The sequence below is a fragment of the Dermacentor andersoni genome, chromosome 1 (assembly GCF_023375885.2).
Source record: "Dermacentor andersoni chromosome 1, qqDerAnde1_hic_scaffold, whole genome shotgun sequence".
Classification (NCBI taxonomy): domain Eukaryota; kingdom Metazoa; phylum Arthropoda; class Arachnida; order Ixodida; family Ixodidae; genus Dermacentor; species Dermacentor andersoni.
The window spans coordinates 347,870,942-347,887,889 of NC_092814.1; the positions used below are offsets into that span (position 1 = coordinate 347,870,942).

The 16,948-nt window shown below is 43.6% G+C and overlaps 1 protein-coding gene across 1 annotated transcript in view; it reads left to right on the forward strand.

Annotated features, from left to right (window-relative positions):
- Nucleotides 1-16,948, forward strand: part of LOC126516562 (uncharacterized) — a 186,053-nt gene that overhangs the window by 151,368 nt on the left and 17,737 nt on the right. The window contains exons 23-25 of the mRNA XM_050166687.2: nt 3,155-3,348; nt 3,759-3,906; nt 9,354-9,452. Coding sequence (XP_050022644.1) covers nt 3,155-3,348; nt 3,759-3,906; nt 9,354-9,452 — 441 coding nt within the window. The remainder of the gene's footprint in view (nt 1-3,154; nt 3,349-3,758; nt 3,907-9,353; nt 9,453-16,948) is intronic.

The window sequence follows — 16,948 nt, forward strand, 5'->3', positions numbered from 1 at the left end:
TGCATTACTGTTTCTGTACCTCAATAATAGGCGTACGTCATTGGTGCAGACATTATATCTAAACAACTCTGCACGGCACAATGCCGGCATGTAGTGATCTTACTACTGCTGAATACATGGGACATTGCTGAATGACTGCTGTAAAAATCGCTTCACAAAGAGCAATTGCGAAATTGTTTAAGGAAATGCGAACCACCATCACTGAAGTCCCCAAAAGCACGAGTCAATGCAAGCGCTACATTGTTAGCACTGCACCACCGATGTAATCCTGCTATGTGTGTCAAAGAACTGCCCTTCCCACTAGTGTTTTCTCAATTTGAAATTCCCTTAGTGACCTGCTTGGAAACATACTACAAACTATAAGCCTCCCAACTATAAGTTCTTTTTCGCTCCAAATGTTTATAAAGGGAGGAGCCACACAAGATATTTAAAGGCAGAGCAGCACGAGCCAAGGTAGATGGGCGTGGACAGCAAGGCCAGATTTAGTCCTTTCTGGCGTAAACATTGCACTCCTACGGCGTGAAAGATAATAACAAAAAAATGAAAATTATTACAAAATGCACACAAAAAAGTACTCAGCTCTGAAACAAACAAAGCACTCTGCGTGGTAAGTCTGCTCAGATAGCAGCAAGTGTTATTGACTACACAAAAAAGATGCAAACTTTTAAGTGAAAATTCAACAGCACTACCATATGCAGCAGCAAACAGCAATCCACATCCTGGGCTATTTCTTTTCTAAACCACTTTTCCATGTAACTGCAATGTTGAAGATGTCCTCGTGCGTAATGAATGAAGTAGGTAAAAAAAAGCACTGGCCTGTAATCATTCTGATAAAACATGGCGTGATTTAACCACACTGCAAATGAGGCGATGCAAAAAACCTCATACTACTTAAAAAAAATATCAACAATAGTTCTGCATGAAACAACTAGCAACAGTGCAACATGCACGAAGGCACGCATAAAATAGATTCAAGAACATGAGCTGTGTGACAGCTGGGGCCACAATTTAACAGGTCCCATAAAACCAACAAAATCAGTACTTGCAAACCTCAGGAGCTTTAACACACAACATGGCAAAGCAGCACCAAACGGTAGAAGTGGCAAGTGGAATTTTGAACCTAAGCGAAATGTCTTTAACCTGTATGCTGCAAGGCAGACAAACCGAACCAAAACATGGGCACGTCATGATCAACTTTGTCGCCCTACCTGTGTAAGCATAATCAAGAGCAACAAACACCGATATGTCAAAAAGAAAGTGTGGGAACAAGAAGTTTCCTATGGCAGGAATGGTGGCTATCCATTCCTGCCATCGCCCTCGTACATGAGGCGTTGCACGTAAGGAGTAGAACCACATCACCGGCTAGCTTTTGTGAGTGTTTGAGAAGACTACACAATAATTGTTTTTTGAACATGCCTTGAAGCTTTGGCCACCACACACATGTGACGGTTGTTGATTATTTCACTTCAACAACATGAATCAGACATAGGCACACGTACAGCAATGCAGAAATTTACAGTGGATGGCTACTTCTTTCTGGAGCATACATAGCAAGGCTGCCACCAGTGGCACATTTGTTGGCGCACTCTATGCATATGTCTGTATAGGTAGACTGATTGATTGGTTGTTTATTCACACCAACGAAACCAAGAAAATAGGCATGATACTAGAGGGAGAAGAGAATGGGTGAGGCTGTGGGCACTGTAGCCACCTCACAATGGGCACCTGAACTATCCCACCGCAAAAGATGAAAATAGAGCATTTATGTAAAGCAGAGGTGCATGATAAAAAAAAAAAAACTATGGAAAAGAGGTGTGAGGAGAGCAGATAAAGAGAGATAAAGCTCTCCATGAGTGTGATGGCCCTGCTGCTTTTGAAGACTCCATGCGCAGTTGCTGTGGTCACACCTTCTACGATAAACGTTGATATACATTTTGTTTCATCAAGATTACACCCCTCCCATTAAAGTGTGTGATTCCTGCATTTAGTGCTGCCTATTGGCAATTGGAACACCATTGCTTTGTCTGCTTCAAGCCCTAGATTGTGGGAAGGGGTCAGTGCTAGGGGTGTACAGATAGTAATATTTGAGACCTAATGGAATACAAATTAAATGGTGCTAGAGTTGAATCAAATCAATTTTGGAAAACTTTTCAAATAATGAAAAGTTATTTTCACAAATAATATAAAAAATGTTAGCATCTAGTACTATTTGTAACAGCAAGTTTTTAACATTTGATCGCATATTATGAAGCATTGTGTATTAAAAGCACAAATGAAGCATTAAAAACAAATATTCAGTTTGTTTGCACATGCATAACTCGTCGAAGAGTGCAAATAATGGCTGTATAGCTGGTAAAGTTTGTCTCTCTGAATGACATGGTCTGCTCCTCTACATACTAACTTGTCATGATTTATGCTTATACTTTGCATGTAGGGATAATATTTATTGTACTTTTGTACCAATATTATGTTTGATTGCACACATTTAACATTCTGAAATCTTTAAAAATTATTTCAATAATATTAATATAATCAAACAGTGACTCTTCGATTCGAAGAGTGAATTCAATAGGACATTATTTGATTCATTGTTATTCAAAAGTTCCAAATATTCGCATGCCCGTAGTCAGTGCAGGTGCACAATGCAGTGCAAGGTATTCATGCCCTAAAAGGTGACAAGTAGGGCTGGTTGGGGCGATCTCACCACAGTTGGGACACTATCACGAAGTGTGAAACTGTGTTTGTGGCTTTACATGCACAACCTGTGCTGAAGACATAGCTGTGTAGAATACTTAAGAACTAAGGTTGTTAGGAAAAATTCTGAGTGTTTCTCAGCGTGCAGGACAACTTTCTAACACTTTGATCACTAAAAAGAGGGCAGTTGGTTTGAAGTAATTGAAATATTTGGTTCTGTAAAATAATACTTTCACAATGTTGGTTGTGTCGGCATAAATCCCTGCACTATTAAAAAAAATTGCTGGCTCTCCCGTAATCGAGAATGGATGTAAGCATGAAATGACAACTGGCAAAGCAGACTGGTTGAAGGTGAGACTAGCCGCAGTCTTAAAATGGGTGTAGCATGTTCGCAAAGGCACACTCCACGCCACACTGCACCGCACCACACCATACTGTGCACTGGTCCATATGGATGCAGCCCATCTAGAAGAAGAAAACCAGCTGAAGGTGGTACGACAGGCAGCGCAAGGCGCCAGGGAGACAGAATGCACTGCCCAGCTAGAAGAAGAAAAGCGCGTGAAGGAGGTGCCACATAGCATGGTGCCACCTCTCGAGGCTACGCAAAATCCGCACCGTGGATCTCGTGGACTGCTGGCATTCAAAAGAGCACAGGCAACCCTCCAGTGCCAAAAGATGATAATGAAGTGTATGGTGCCTTGTATGTACCTTTTGAACATCGCTATTGGAAATGACAAATAAAACTTCAATGTACTAGAAGTTACAGCTTGAGTGATATTGGGAACAAGCATTAGGTAGGACTCAGAAGCACTATTTTTGTAACTTGTTTGGGCAGTAACTAGCATATGTAATGCGGTCCTGTACAAAAGCTTGGGGCTAAAAACTGTATTTTCCCAAGTTTTTACTGGTTGCCCGGATGTTTTTGTTTGAGTGCCTGGATAATGGCTCTGGCTTTTGGCTCAAGGTCACTTGAAGGTCGCCGACAACGGGAGCTAAAAGCATTTCATGCTTAAAAAGATGTGCATGCATTTGTTGGGACAAACTGTGTATTCCTGTGTTCTAAGGGTGTCATCCGAATGACAAGGTGTGTCTCCTTTGGTCCCACTGCAGACAGATGTCTCTGGCAACTGCTTGAACTTGTGGTGCTGTGTAGGGATGCTTCCTTAGAAGGGCTCATTGTGGTTGAAGAGCTGAAGCAACTTTTCGAGAAGGGTACGTAAAAAAGTTAACATTGTTGTTTGCCTGGTGCACAGCACTTGTGAAATACTTAATCAATTTTAGTGTGGAGGTTGATATCAGGCACTCCTGACATGGATCCTGTTAGCGTGCCATGAAGAGCGTGGAACAACTGATCTCTATGTGCATGCATATGTGTATTTTAAAGCAGAAGCATGCTGCAGTATTGTTTGCAGGCTTCAGTAATGTACGTATAGCTCATTTGCAGACTTCAGGGATTTTAGAATGTAGTCAGAAAACCGGCCAGTGTATGTCAAAAGGGAGAAAAGGAGGAAAGAGAGGGTAACTGGCCAGACACATTGAGGTGCCTGAATTGGTTGGTATGAGCGTTTATACCCAAGCTCCATTAATTGTCGGTGAGATGGCTGGTGAGATGTGGTGCAATGTGCCTTATCAACAGCTATTTGCAAATGAGCATTGTCATCATGATGGCTTATGATGCTGATTTGCTCATCTGGAGATCTAGTTTAGCATGTGGGGCATGACTGGACAGCTTTGGTGTGAAATGTGGCATGATGAGCTGTTTGCTGTAAAAATAGCCTTTCCCAGTAAAGGTAGCCAAGCTTGTGTGAAGGGGTGAAGGCAGACAGGAGTTCCCACATTTTGGTGAATTATGGCTACGTTCCTCAATGACATGTTTACATATGCATTCATATATCTGTCAGTGGAACTATAAACATACATGCATAAGTGCTCACATGTAGATAAGTGAGGATATAGCAACAGGCATATGTGTTGTCACAGGGTAGCGATAGTGCACAGGTAGGAACACTAAACAGAGGAAGGATGAATGGGAAGGAATAAACTCTTAGTTGGGTGAACTTATGTGTGGAAAGCAAAGCATCGCTTAAAGGGCAATGATGGTGGCAAGCATGGTTGGTAGTGTTCGAATTGAATAATGCCATAGCTATTTGTACATGCGCCATCGTGCATTTCAGTGCAGTTTACGTGCCTGTCTTGGTCAAGGTATTTACTTGTGAAACCTCAGACGAAAAAATTTACTGGCGCATAATAGCCATCATGCAATATTTGTCTCAAAAGTATTAGTTATGTTTGTGCATTCATTATGCAAGTGCATTATATTTGATAAATGCGTGGTATGTCTTTTACCAAACCACCTAAATTATATATGAAGAGACTTATCTCTAATTCTTGCCAGAAATAAAGTTGAGATTGCACACTATACACAGAGATAAGAAATCTCTAAGACACTGGAGCAAACTGAAAGTCTTTCATTTAATAGAACCTCAAGCATGAGTACCGACACCACCATTCAGTCAGTACAGTGAAGAATTCTTCCCTTTCACAGTGAGAAAAGCAGTGACATGTAGAATGAGGTATATACTATTATAGTGTAGTATTTTTCTCATCACTTTGTTTTAGGACTGCCATAGGGATTTTCCAAGGTTTGTGGATACACATATTGGCTTTTGAAATAGTGAATTTGAAGAAAAATGCTTAGTGATAGTCAGCATAAAAATTAAGGCAGATTTGTTTACAGTATGAAAGGGCAAATAGAAGTGGGGTTTGTACGCCTTGAAATCGTTGAGAACCCCCTGAATTTGGAAAAAGATTCAAGGGCGCTTAAAACTCCTTGAAAATAAATGTCTTCTTTGAATTCCTTGAAAAGTGGGGTTGGGGGCAACTTTTGAACATTGAAAGTAGCAAACTCCGCATGGGGCATGCCATGGACACTGTCTTTTGGGAAACAATCCTAGATATACAGGGTGTTTCTACAAAGATACTGTTTACAGAAGTATTTACAGAAGAATAAAAATGGGTTGGAGCACATTCGGCAGACATTGTCAGATCCTGACTGGATGGAAGCTTACCATTATCATTAAAAAGAAAGGTGTACAATCAATGCATTCTACCGGTGCTGACATATGGGGCAGAAACTTGGAGACTGATAAAGAAGCTCTAAAACAAGTTAAGGACTGTGCAAAGAGCGATAGAACGAAGAATGTTAGGTGTAACATTAAGAGACAGGAAAAGAGCGGTGTGAATCAGAGAGCAAACAGGGGTAGCCGATATTCTATTTGATATTAAGAGAAATAAATGGAGCTGGGCAGGTCATGTAATGTGTAGTTTAGATAACCAATGGACCGTTAGGGTTACAGAATGGGTGCCAAGAGGAGGAAAGCGCAGTCGAGGACGGCAGAAGACTAAGTGCTGAGTAGACCATAAATATGATCGCTTGGCGCAAACAAGGAAGGACGGAAGGGAACAAGGGGAGCGCCAACTTTCGACTTTATTTTCTATTGTATAACATGCAATATATACACGCAGGAAAATGCACGCCATACAAAAACAGCTTCAATCGCGCAACACCCTAATCACAGCCGGCTATCAAAAAACCTTTCTGCATGCAAAAGTAAAACTGATGTGTCACTAATACAAGACGCACCTCGCTCTTTAATATGAAACGCCTCTAACAATTCACGTGCCATGGTGTCCCTACTTCTTCCAAGAATCCGTATCTTGTCCAGTCGTGGCTCACATGAATGTGAATTCCAGTGCTTAGGCTAATGTGCTCAGTCTTTACCTTTCAGTGACAGGTAATCTTCCCGCGCACACTCATTTACGCATCGCCAAGTCTAGCTGACGTATGTCTTACCGCAAGACAGCAAAAACTCATACACGACCCCAGTAGCACATTTTGTGTACGGCTTGACGTGTACTTTAAAACAGCCATGTTTCTTGCTCCCATCAGAAAAAATGCGAGGACACATCTGGGCGAGCTTGCATGGCGCAGAGAATACGACTGGCACCCCATGTTTGTCTGCAACCTTCTTTAAGTTGTGGGTCACACGGTGCATATATGGCAAAACTTCCGGCCTCACCATTCTCTGTGCTTCGATTAGGGTGTTGCGCAATGGAAGCTGTTTTTGTATGGCGCACATTTGCCTGCGTGTATATATTGCATGTTGTACAATAGAGAATAAACAGTCGAAAGCTGGCGCTCCCCTTGTTCCCTTCCGTCCTTCCTTGTTTGTGCCAAGCAATCATATTTATGGTCTACTCAGCAATATGAGCCGTCTAGCCTAGCAACATGTACTTCTAGAAGACTAGGTGGGGTGATGAAATTAAGAAATTCGCAGGCGCTAGCTGGAATCGGTTGGTGCAGGACAAGGGTAATTGGAGATCGTAGGGAGAGGCCTTTGTCCTGCAGTGGACATAAAATAGGCTGATGATGAGGATGTTTTGAAATAAAAGGACGCTTCCTTTGGAGACATACTGTCAGTGGTGGCAACCACAGATTGACGGGTGTAGCAGGGTAATTAGTTGTGAATTAACAAAACGTAACTGATTAACCTTTAAACTTTTAGTTTCAGCAGGCTTATTGGAATCATGAAATTGAAGTGTGTTCTCTGTACAAGCCATATCAACTTTTGGATCTGGAAAAATGCGACTACCTGCAAAACTGTGGCATGACTAATTTCAGCTATCGGAGCTTGCAAAACTGAAACTGTGAGGCTTCAGCAAGCATAAAGCCACAGCCCTCAAGGTGAAAGTCTACTTGCATCACCCAGCAGTAAGCAACCAGCGTACTGCGACAGCAAGGAGCCCAGAGCTGCAGAACGTCGCTTTGAGGGGCATTGCTTTACACTCACTGCAGCTTCCCAGTTTTGGTTTCGCACGCTCTGATAGCCAAAATTCGTGGTGCCACAGTTCCGAGATTAATTACATTTTTCCAGATACAAAAGTTGATATCGCTTATATGGAGAGCCTGCTTCAATGTCCCAATTACGATGGGCCTTGCTGAAACTAAAAGTTTAAAAGGTTTATAAGGGATTTTTGTTAATTAGTGACAATTAGCCTTTATCACTCGTCACCCTGTGGTCGCCACCACTGATGGCATGTCTCCAAAGGAACCGTCCTTTTATTTCCAAACGGCCATTTTTAAATATTACTTAATGTCTTTGTAGAAACACGCTGTATTTCCTTTTGAGAGCATCGCTAAGCGATTGCAATGTGGCATGTCCACAGCCACTAGATGCAGGCTTGTTTAAATCTCCGTTGCCATTGTGGAGCTAGACAAAGCCAGATCAAGCGATTAAGACATGCCTCTATTTTGTTGTATTGCTAGTTGGTTCACACGGCAGCCATCATGACTTCATTTTCGAGCCCTTGGCTTTAGAAATGCCTGGTGGAAAGTAAGTTTCAGCCATTTGGCTTTAGCACGACAAGTAGCTTTGGCTGAAATCGGGCATTATTAACAATCATGCCTGAAGGCGATTGACATAATTACAATGGGAAAGTCAACTTAGAAAAGCGACCCGAAGAGCTCGAAGTATGTTTCCAACTCGGGAGCTGCTTAGCTGCAAGAAATTGCAGCTAAAAAGGAGGTTAAACTTTTTTGCAGTGTATGTGTACAAATAAAGTTTGTTTCCCCCTCCTTAGATTTTGGCCTGCGGCATCCTTGTAGTGTTGTACGAATATTTGAAACTTCGGAATAACGAATTGAATAGTCACTATTCGTAGATGCAAATGTTTTTCAAATTCTTTTGAAATATTTTAAAACGTCAACTGCGCCCAATTAAACATAATTGGAGCAAAAGTATAGTAAACTTTCACCCCCGCGTGCATAGTATAGACAAAAAATGAGAGAAATTCTGTAATGGAGCAAGGCAATGTCACTTAGGTAGCCATACTTTACAGGCTATACAGCGATCATTCACGTTCTCTGAAGAGTCCTCTGCATGCAAAGAAACTACTTGTTTGCTCCTAAGTAATGCTCCATTTGTTCTTTTAATAAACAATGCTTCATAATATACTATGTAATTACAGAAACTTTCTAACTTTAAGAAATTTAGGATGTGAACATTGTAATAACGGCCTGTTCATTATTTGAAAACTATTACAAAATTATTCAATTCAATTCGATTCGCTTCTGGCACTATTGGAGTCGTATTCGATTTGGTCTCAAAAATCCCTATTCGCACAACCCCTACAGCCTTGAAATTCTTGAATTGTGAATTTTGAGTCTGATGTTCTGCATGAGCCCTGTAGATGCTTTAATGCACGTGACAGCAAATGTGAATGTTTATGTACAAGAAGTTTCAAATGAGTACTATACGAAAATTCCTGACATTTGTCAAGTAATTTTTGTTAAAGATAAATTTTGCATAAGAGGTGCTATTTCACGCACAGGAACATGCACATAATGTCCGAAATTACATTGTTGCAGTAAGAAAAGAAAAGGTAACAGTCTGATTTTGTAATGTGATTAAGCAGACAACAAATTTAAATATGTTTCTTTTTATACCTTTCAACGCTCAATTACGGACTTAAAAATAAAAAGGATAAATGACTTTTGAATGCATGGCTTGAGTTCTGTTAAGTGCTTGCTTCTGGAACAACTTCAGTGTAACACAGGTTTATGTATGTTTATTTCTCTTTTTTTCTTTCTTTTTGTTTAGTTATGCACTTGACCTTGGAGTCCAACGTGTCACATGCGAGCACTGCACTTGCCTACTTCTTGTTCGTGCTCAAAGCTGTCGACGTGGATAGAGATAGTGGTGGGTAGCTTTCCCGTCTTCTTTCTTAAGTGCCAGCTCATCCCTGTCCTTGTTCTGCGCGGCACTGCAATCTTTGAAGTGTGTTTTTTTTTTATTCACAAGGCCTACGAAGCCAAAAGACAATGAAGCCAAGGAAAGCATAAGAGAAAATAATTTATTGGGAGAGCAATTTATAGACACTCCAGGATTCGCCACTGATGTCACTGTGAAGTTCAGTATAAAATCCAAGTGTAACAATATCGCACCTCTCATACCATTTGCTGTGGGTCCGAGTGAAAGTGCGTGTGGGTGAACCGAGAAGGATGGTGGCTTTTTACAAGCTGCCCTCTTTCATACCGTACGTTGTAGGTCACATGATCAAACGTGCCCTAAGTTGGGGGAGTGAGGGCTCGTCTCCTCTTCTACCCCCGCCGTGGTGTGCGTGGCTGTCTGCGCAGCTGAGCACATATCTTAAAGGTAATCTGTCATGGGTGCAAAGCATTAGTGAGGTGAAACAGCTGGTTGCTCCTCGTGCACTGTGTTCCCATGTGCCTAGTGTTAGTTGTTGCATAATCTCAAGTGTCAGGCATACGACAAAGCAAGAAGCTACCAGATGCGCACGCTGCAGGAGGCCGGCGCTGTGACATTGAGTGAGATCTTTTCATGTTTACCAGCGTGCACGTGATACTGTGCTAGTTAATTTAATTAGTAAGCAAATGTTCACTGCAATTTATATGGTGGATAAAACTACGAATCTTACTTTTTGTGGTTGTCTAATACTTTCCTTTTGCTATCATTCTTTGCCTTTCTGGCAAGGAATAATAGAAGAATGATGACTGTTTTTTTTTTTATTATGTTGTAGATAAGGCTTAAACTTGTAAGAAACTTCGTATTAAAGAGATGAGACAAAATATGAAGCAAAGGCAACCTTGTCGCTAGTGGAAGCCGAAACTACAACCACCGCATGATACTGGTGATGTTCTACCCCCATTTAGCTATAGGAACGACTGTACCCTCATCTACTAAGGATCATTCATAATTGCCTATATGGTTCATTAAAAGGCATAGCTATTTTCTTTGCATTCCTTTGCTTCCTTTGCTTGCAACGAGAAATTGAGCCTCTAAATTTACAGTTATTCTTGCTCATATTATGTTTTATTGCAATTGGAATGTGACACTGGCTGAGAGTTTTGGTTTTTTGCTTAATTGACAAATGCTCTGAACTGTACACTTGCACAGCCCGTCAATGCACATTTCCCTCAATTGTGCTGCTTCTCTGCTCTTCATTTTTGCTCAGCTGATGGAATGAATGGTTACGATATATGGCTTCAGAGCTTCCATTCTTTTTTTTTTATTTTTGCCCTTTGTCATTAGCTCACTGTTGTCAGAGGAAAGAGCCATTCAATGTGACAAATTATAGATACAGAAAAAGAACAAATGAAATGAGTCGTTACTAAATATGACCCCTGGACACTTTTGAAGTGAAATGGAAGCGTGAATGGTGCACAGTTGTGCATAATGTGAGAAATAGCAATACAGGAGCGACATCAATGTCTTGAACCTCATCAAACATGCTATTTGTACCCGTAATAGCTAGTTCAAAAAGTGGCTGTGCTGCAATGTTTTCAAACATGTTGCTGATTTAACATCGGAGTGAAAGGTATATAAACTACTGTTAAGAATTGTTATGCCTCTATAGCTGTGGTTGGCTGCTGACAATTTATTAACTCAAGGAAACAGGAACATAGTAGCAGACAGTAGTTCAGGCGTAGAAGCCAGCACTGGTGAGGCATTTGTTTTCATGCCAAAAACGCCCTTGCCTTCACATGTGCACTTCATCATCGTCGTCTTCTGGCTACATATCAGTTCTTGCTCCCTTAGACGAAGTCTCTATATCAGTCTGGAGGCCGCCTAACCTCTGGTGGCCACAGTTGCTGGGTGGTTCCTGCTTGTGACGTCAAGGTCGATGGTTCATAGGAAGTGTTGTCTTGCATATCGAGTGAGTCCAGTACCAGAGGAACAGCAGAACTTTTTTCTTGTGGCATTGTGTCCGATAATTTGTCTGCTATGCTCCAATCTGTCGGTGCTTGGGTTGCTTGCCTGGTCTGACTTGTTTTTTTTCTTATGTGGTTGAGGTGACGCCGAACATTTCCGAGGACGCTCTTTATAAGCCAGGATCGTGGTCCAACGCAGGGAAGTATTTCACCTTCAATAAGTGACTTTTTTAAAAACTTATGGATAAGCACTTTGTTCTTTACTGAGAAGCGACGTGATTGCTTCAATGTCTCCTGGCACTCATGGATCTGTGTTTCCGTCTCCGGCTTGAGTAGGTTTAGGGGACACAAAAGTTCTCATCCAAACACAGCTCTCCCAGGTGTCATTCCTGTAACTGTGTGAACCGTCGTGTGTTGCTGATATAGGAACCTCGCATGTCAACACTGTATGGACCACTTTGCACACATCACGAGCACTCTCTTCAGTTCTGCCACATAACGTTCTGCCTGGCCAATTGTTACAGGGTGATACGCTGATGATGTGGTGGCCTATTCCATTTGACGCATAGAACTACTTTATCTCGCCAGAAATAAAAGCTCTTCCGTTGTCGGAGATTACATTTCGGGGAATGCCAAAAGTAGCAGAGACTTCAAAGTGCATCGATGACAACTGCGGATGTTATGTCGCGTGACGGACTTCCACCCACTTTGTGTACGTGCCCACAACTAAGTAGGTGTGCACGTGCAGGGGCCCCGTGAAATCAATGTGCACTGTGTTCCACGGTGTCTGTGGACGGTCCCAGGTGGGAATAGAAACTTTGGGTGGACTCTTCCACGTTGACTGGCATTCATGACACTGTCGCACTGTTTCTTTGATAACCTTGTCAATTCTGGGCCACTATACGTAGCTTTTGCGCACTTCTTCATGGCTACCATCCCTCGGTGACTAGCATGTAGAAGTTCCAGAACATGAGGCCGCGTTGAGCTTGGTATAGTCACCCGTGACCCAAACGTGAGGCAGTCACGATGAACTGCCAGTGCAGTCGCTCTTTGTCGGTAAGGAATGAAGACATCTCCAGTGAGTTTCTCCACTGTACCATCTGCACTGACTAGTGTAGCCTTTGCATGATATTGTCTTGCTGTCATGCTATCTCTGTGGCTGTAAATGGAGGTCTCGACAATGCTTCAAACAAAAGCACGTCACCTGGTGGCCATGGCTAGGAGGTGCATTCTGGTAATGGCAATCAGCTCAATGCGTCTACATTTTGATGGCTCTTGCCGTGCCTATAGACAACATTGTAGTCATACACAGATAACTTTATGCACCATCTGGTCATTCGTGGTGAGAGGACTTAAGCAGTTAGTTTCTCCGGGCCCAGTATGCCAAGCAGTGGTTTATGGTCAGTGACGAACGTTACCTTTCATCGCACAATATATTTGTGGAACTTATGAGCGCCAAACACTACAGCAAGGCTTTCTCTGTCCAACTGTGCATAGTTTCGTTCTGCCAGCCCAGAAGTCCTAGGTACAAATGCGATCAGTGCTTCTCTATTCTGGTCATCACATTGAGACAGAACAGCTCCTATGCCGTATGGTGAAGCATCACATGGGACAAGAAGTTCCTTCCATTCGTTGTAGTGTGTCAATACAGTTTGACTGAGAAGCAATCTCTTAAGTTCATCAAACGCTTCTTGATGCTGAGTTTCCCATCTCCGCATGGCATCCTGCTGAGGGAGCTGGAAGAGACAACTGGCAGTTGTTACCCTGTTCTTCATGAATCTGTTGTAGAAAGCCAGCATTCCGAGAAATGACTGCAGCGCTTGCTTGCAGTCTAGTGCTGGAGCTTAGTGAGAGCTCGAACTTTCTCTTCGCTGGTGTGAACTCCTGTTTCTTCAATTCGGGTGTCCCAGAAAAGAAACTTGTCTCACCGTAAAACAGCACTTGTTTTTTCCAAGGCGCAGATTGCACTTGTGCAGCCTCTTGAAGACTTCTTCCGATTTAACGGTGTGTTCAGCGGCGTCCTTTCCACTGATGATCACATCATCTAAGTATGCACAAATGCCTGTAATGTCAGACAGCATAGTTTCCATGAAGCGTTGAAAAATGGCTAGTGCTGCAGAGATTCCGAAAGGCAACCGTTTTACCTTTTAGAGCTGCTTCAGTGGGTTGAGGGTCAATATCTCTGCTGTCTAAGGTGTGACATGAAATTGCTGGTAAGCCTGTACTAAATCCAGGTTGCTGAAGACCTTGCCACCCCTCAAGTGGCGGAGGACCTTATCTGTTGTGGGAAGTGGGTAATCTGCCTTCTTCGATACCTGATTCACTGTACAACAGTAGTCACCGCATATGTGTAATGAGCCATTCTTCTTTCGAATGAGTACGAGAGGTATTGCCCAATCCGAATGCTTCGCAGGCTCAATTATGCCTTGATCTTGCAGTCAAACCAGTTCAGCCTCTACAGCCGACCGCAGCGAGAAGGGGACCAGCCATGCTTTTAGAAACTTTGGCGTTGCTCCTTCCACAAGTTCGATTTGTACCACAGGACCAACATGTCCTGAGATGTCATTGTTGAACACAGACTGGTACTTGTCCAGAAACTTGGAAACAAGTCTGTCATCTGATACGTCATTGATGTCTGTTACCTGTATACCCAGATGAGGAAAGCAATTTCATCCGAGGAGGTTTCACCCTGCTCCCTTAATAATGACAAGCGGTAATGTAAATGTCTTGTCTCTGTACATTACTTCCACTGCTGCACAACCGAGAACTCGAAGGGGCTGACCTGACCATGTGCATAGGAGAATGTTGTTCATCTGAAGCCATGGCGGGTCATGTGTCCACGTGGCTTTGAATGTGGCCTCACCAATGAGAGTGAAGGCACACCTGAGTCGACCTCAATATCCAAGGACTTGCCATGTATGTGTAGCTGAATCATGATCTTCTCTGTGCTGGTCGAGTCCCCTAAGGAGTTGAGTTCGTGAAGTGCCACGTCTGGTGCTGAGGCTGTTGTCTAAATTCCTTGTCTTGGATTTTATGCGAAGCATATTACTAGAGCTCAACCCAGCTCCTCAGGTGCGGCGGTGTCGCCTTCAATGACCTTTAGTGACCCCATGCCATACCACGTGACACCGTGACGTCACGACAGAGAAACGGGGCTCCAACTCGCGCTGTCGCTCGCGGTGTCGCCTTCAAGGCTGACCACGTGACACCGTGACGTCACAACAGAGGAGAAACGGGGCTCCAACTCGCGCCGTCGCTCGCGGCGTCGCGGCGGTATATAAGCAGCTGCGCTTGTTTCTAGGTGGCTTTGGCTCAACTCTTGCAAGATGGGATGGGTGGGAATCGAACCAGGGTCTCCGGAGTGTGAGACGGAGACGCTACCACTGAGCCACGAGTACGATGCTTCAAAGCGGTACAAAAGCGCCTCTAGTGAATGTGGTGTTGCCTTAGAAACGAGCTGTTTCTAAGGCTCAGGCGTGCGTCGCTTGCTCAGGCGCACATTTCGTTGCCGCGCCAAACGCTGCGTTGCTCGACGCTCACCGCGTCCAATGCGGGGCGCGTAGTCGCTGCGCTGTAGCCCATTGTCTTACACCCCTTGGCGAGTCGACGGGAACGCTGTCGCGTTCCACTCTTGAAGGCGAAGCAGAGTAACGCATGAGTTGTTTCTTCTTCTAGCCGAACCAAATATAGCCAAGCAACAGCAGTTCACCAGGCTAAACAGTGGTTCAACAACTAAAATAAAGGCTAGTATGCTTCGCATCCTGGGCTTAACCTTAGCTAAGCCACAGCCATTTTTGATATTGTTATTCCTCTTAGTTCTTGCGTCTTTCCACTTCTTTATGCAAGCTTTTTCAATGTGTCTGCGTTTCTTCCAGTAGTTGCAGTAAGCTGTCTGAAACTTGCAAGTGCCTGGACTATGTTGCGCATCACAATGCCAACAGCGTTGATTCTTCTTTTGGATATATGTGCTGGAGCTACCTTGCTTTTTTGTCTTGCAGATGCTTGTACTGGCTTCCGTGAATGTCTTAAATTCCGCCTTCATGTTTTCTGATATTAGACGTCATTTTCAGCTTGGAGTGCAAAGTCAGATGCTTTCTTGAACGTCAAGTCCTTTTCTGCGAACAACCGTTGCTGGACCTGCTCATTCCGGAGACCACAGATGAAATGGTCGCACAACATTACGTCAATAGGCAGCATTGTCGGATTTGCAGCCGTGTTTGTGCTGGTTCCAAAATTACAATCAGCTGCTAGTTTCTTGAGCGCTGTTATGTAATCACTGACTGTGCGCCATGCAGTTGGTCACGTCGTTGGAAGCATGCCCTGCTGAAGATTTCAGAAGGTTGTGGATCAAAATGAGCTGTGAGCATCTTGGCTGTCCTTGTAATTCACTTGTTGCTTGGGTTGCACGAGAGCACACACAACGCCGTAAGTCTGAGAGAGAGAGAAGTTTAATGATACGAAATGCTGAGAGGTCGGCCTGAGGTATATTCCTCTAGACAGCTACTCGGCATTGGGGGAAGGGGAAGAGGGAAAGAAAGAGAGAAGAGGTGCATGATGGGTGACGATGACGATAGAAGGAAGATGTAGAACATATCGCAAGCAATTTAGCATGCTCAAAGTCTGCAATCCAAGCCCGTAGTTTTTAAGAAGTTCAGTAATGCCTGAATGGCCTTGAAACTTGATCGAGCATCTGGCCAAGGGCCTAAAATAACGTCCTCCGACAACGGTGCGCTGTCGAGATGCGTAAGGTCGTTGTCCAACCTTTCACGCTCTTCTACGTACTTAAGGCAGTCACAAAGCACATGACCTATAGTCTCAGGCACATTGCACACCTCACAGTGCGGAGACTCGGTGCGTCGCATGAGGTGCACGTATCCGCGCGTAAACGCTACCCCCAGCCTCAGTCTGTGCAGAAGACTGGCACCGCTTCGATGAATTTTCGGTGGTAGCCTAAAATTCATGGCAGGGTCCAATCTTTGGAGTCGTCTGTGGCGATTATCCGGATTGTCCCAGTGCTGTACTGTCAATTTTCGGATGACACTGGAGAGGAGACAGTTGGCGTCCGCTCTTGAAAAAGGAATTGAAAGCAGTGACTCTCGTTCTTCGAGTGCTTTCTTCGCTTCGGCGTCGGCCAGTTCGTTGCCCTGTATACCACAGTGACTGGGAATCCACTGAAATGTGATGTGGTGGCCGTTTTCTTGTGCTAAAGTGTAGATCTCGGCAGTTTGAAGAGCCAACACTCTGTAAGCGCTTTCTTTCAACACCACTCTAAGTAGTTGAAGAGCCGATTTTGCGTCACTGAAGACTGTCCATATTTGAGGAGGCTGTCGCGAAATATATTGAACGGCCTCTCTGATTGCCACTAGTTCCGTAGATGTTGAAGTCGTCTTGTTATGCAGACGAAACCGTCGAATGACTTGATGCGCAGGCACGACGAAAGCCGCACCAGACGCATACGACGATACCGATCCGTCTGTATACACGCTCACCGAGGAGTCATATTCTTTCGATATATATTCAAGT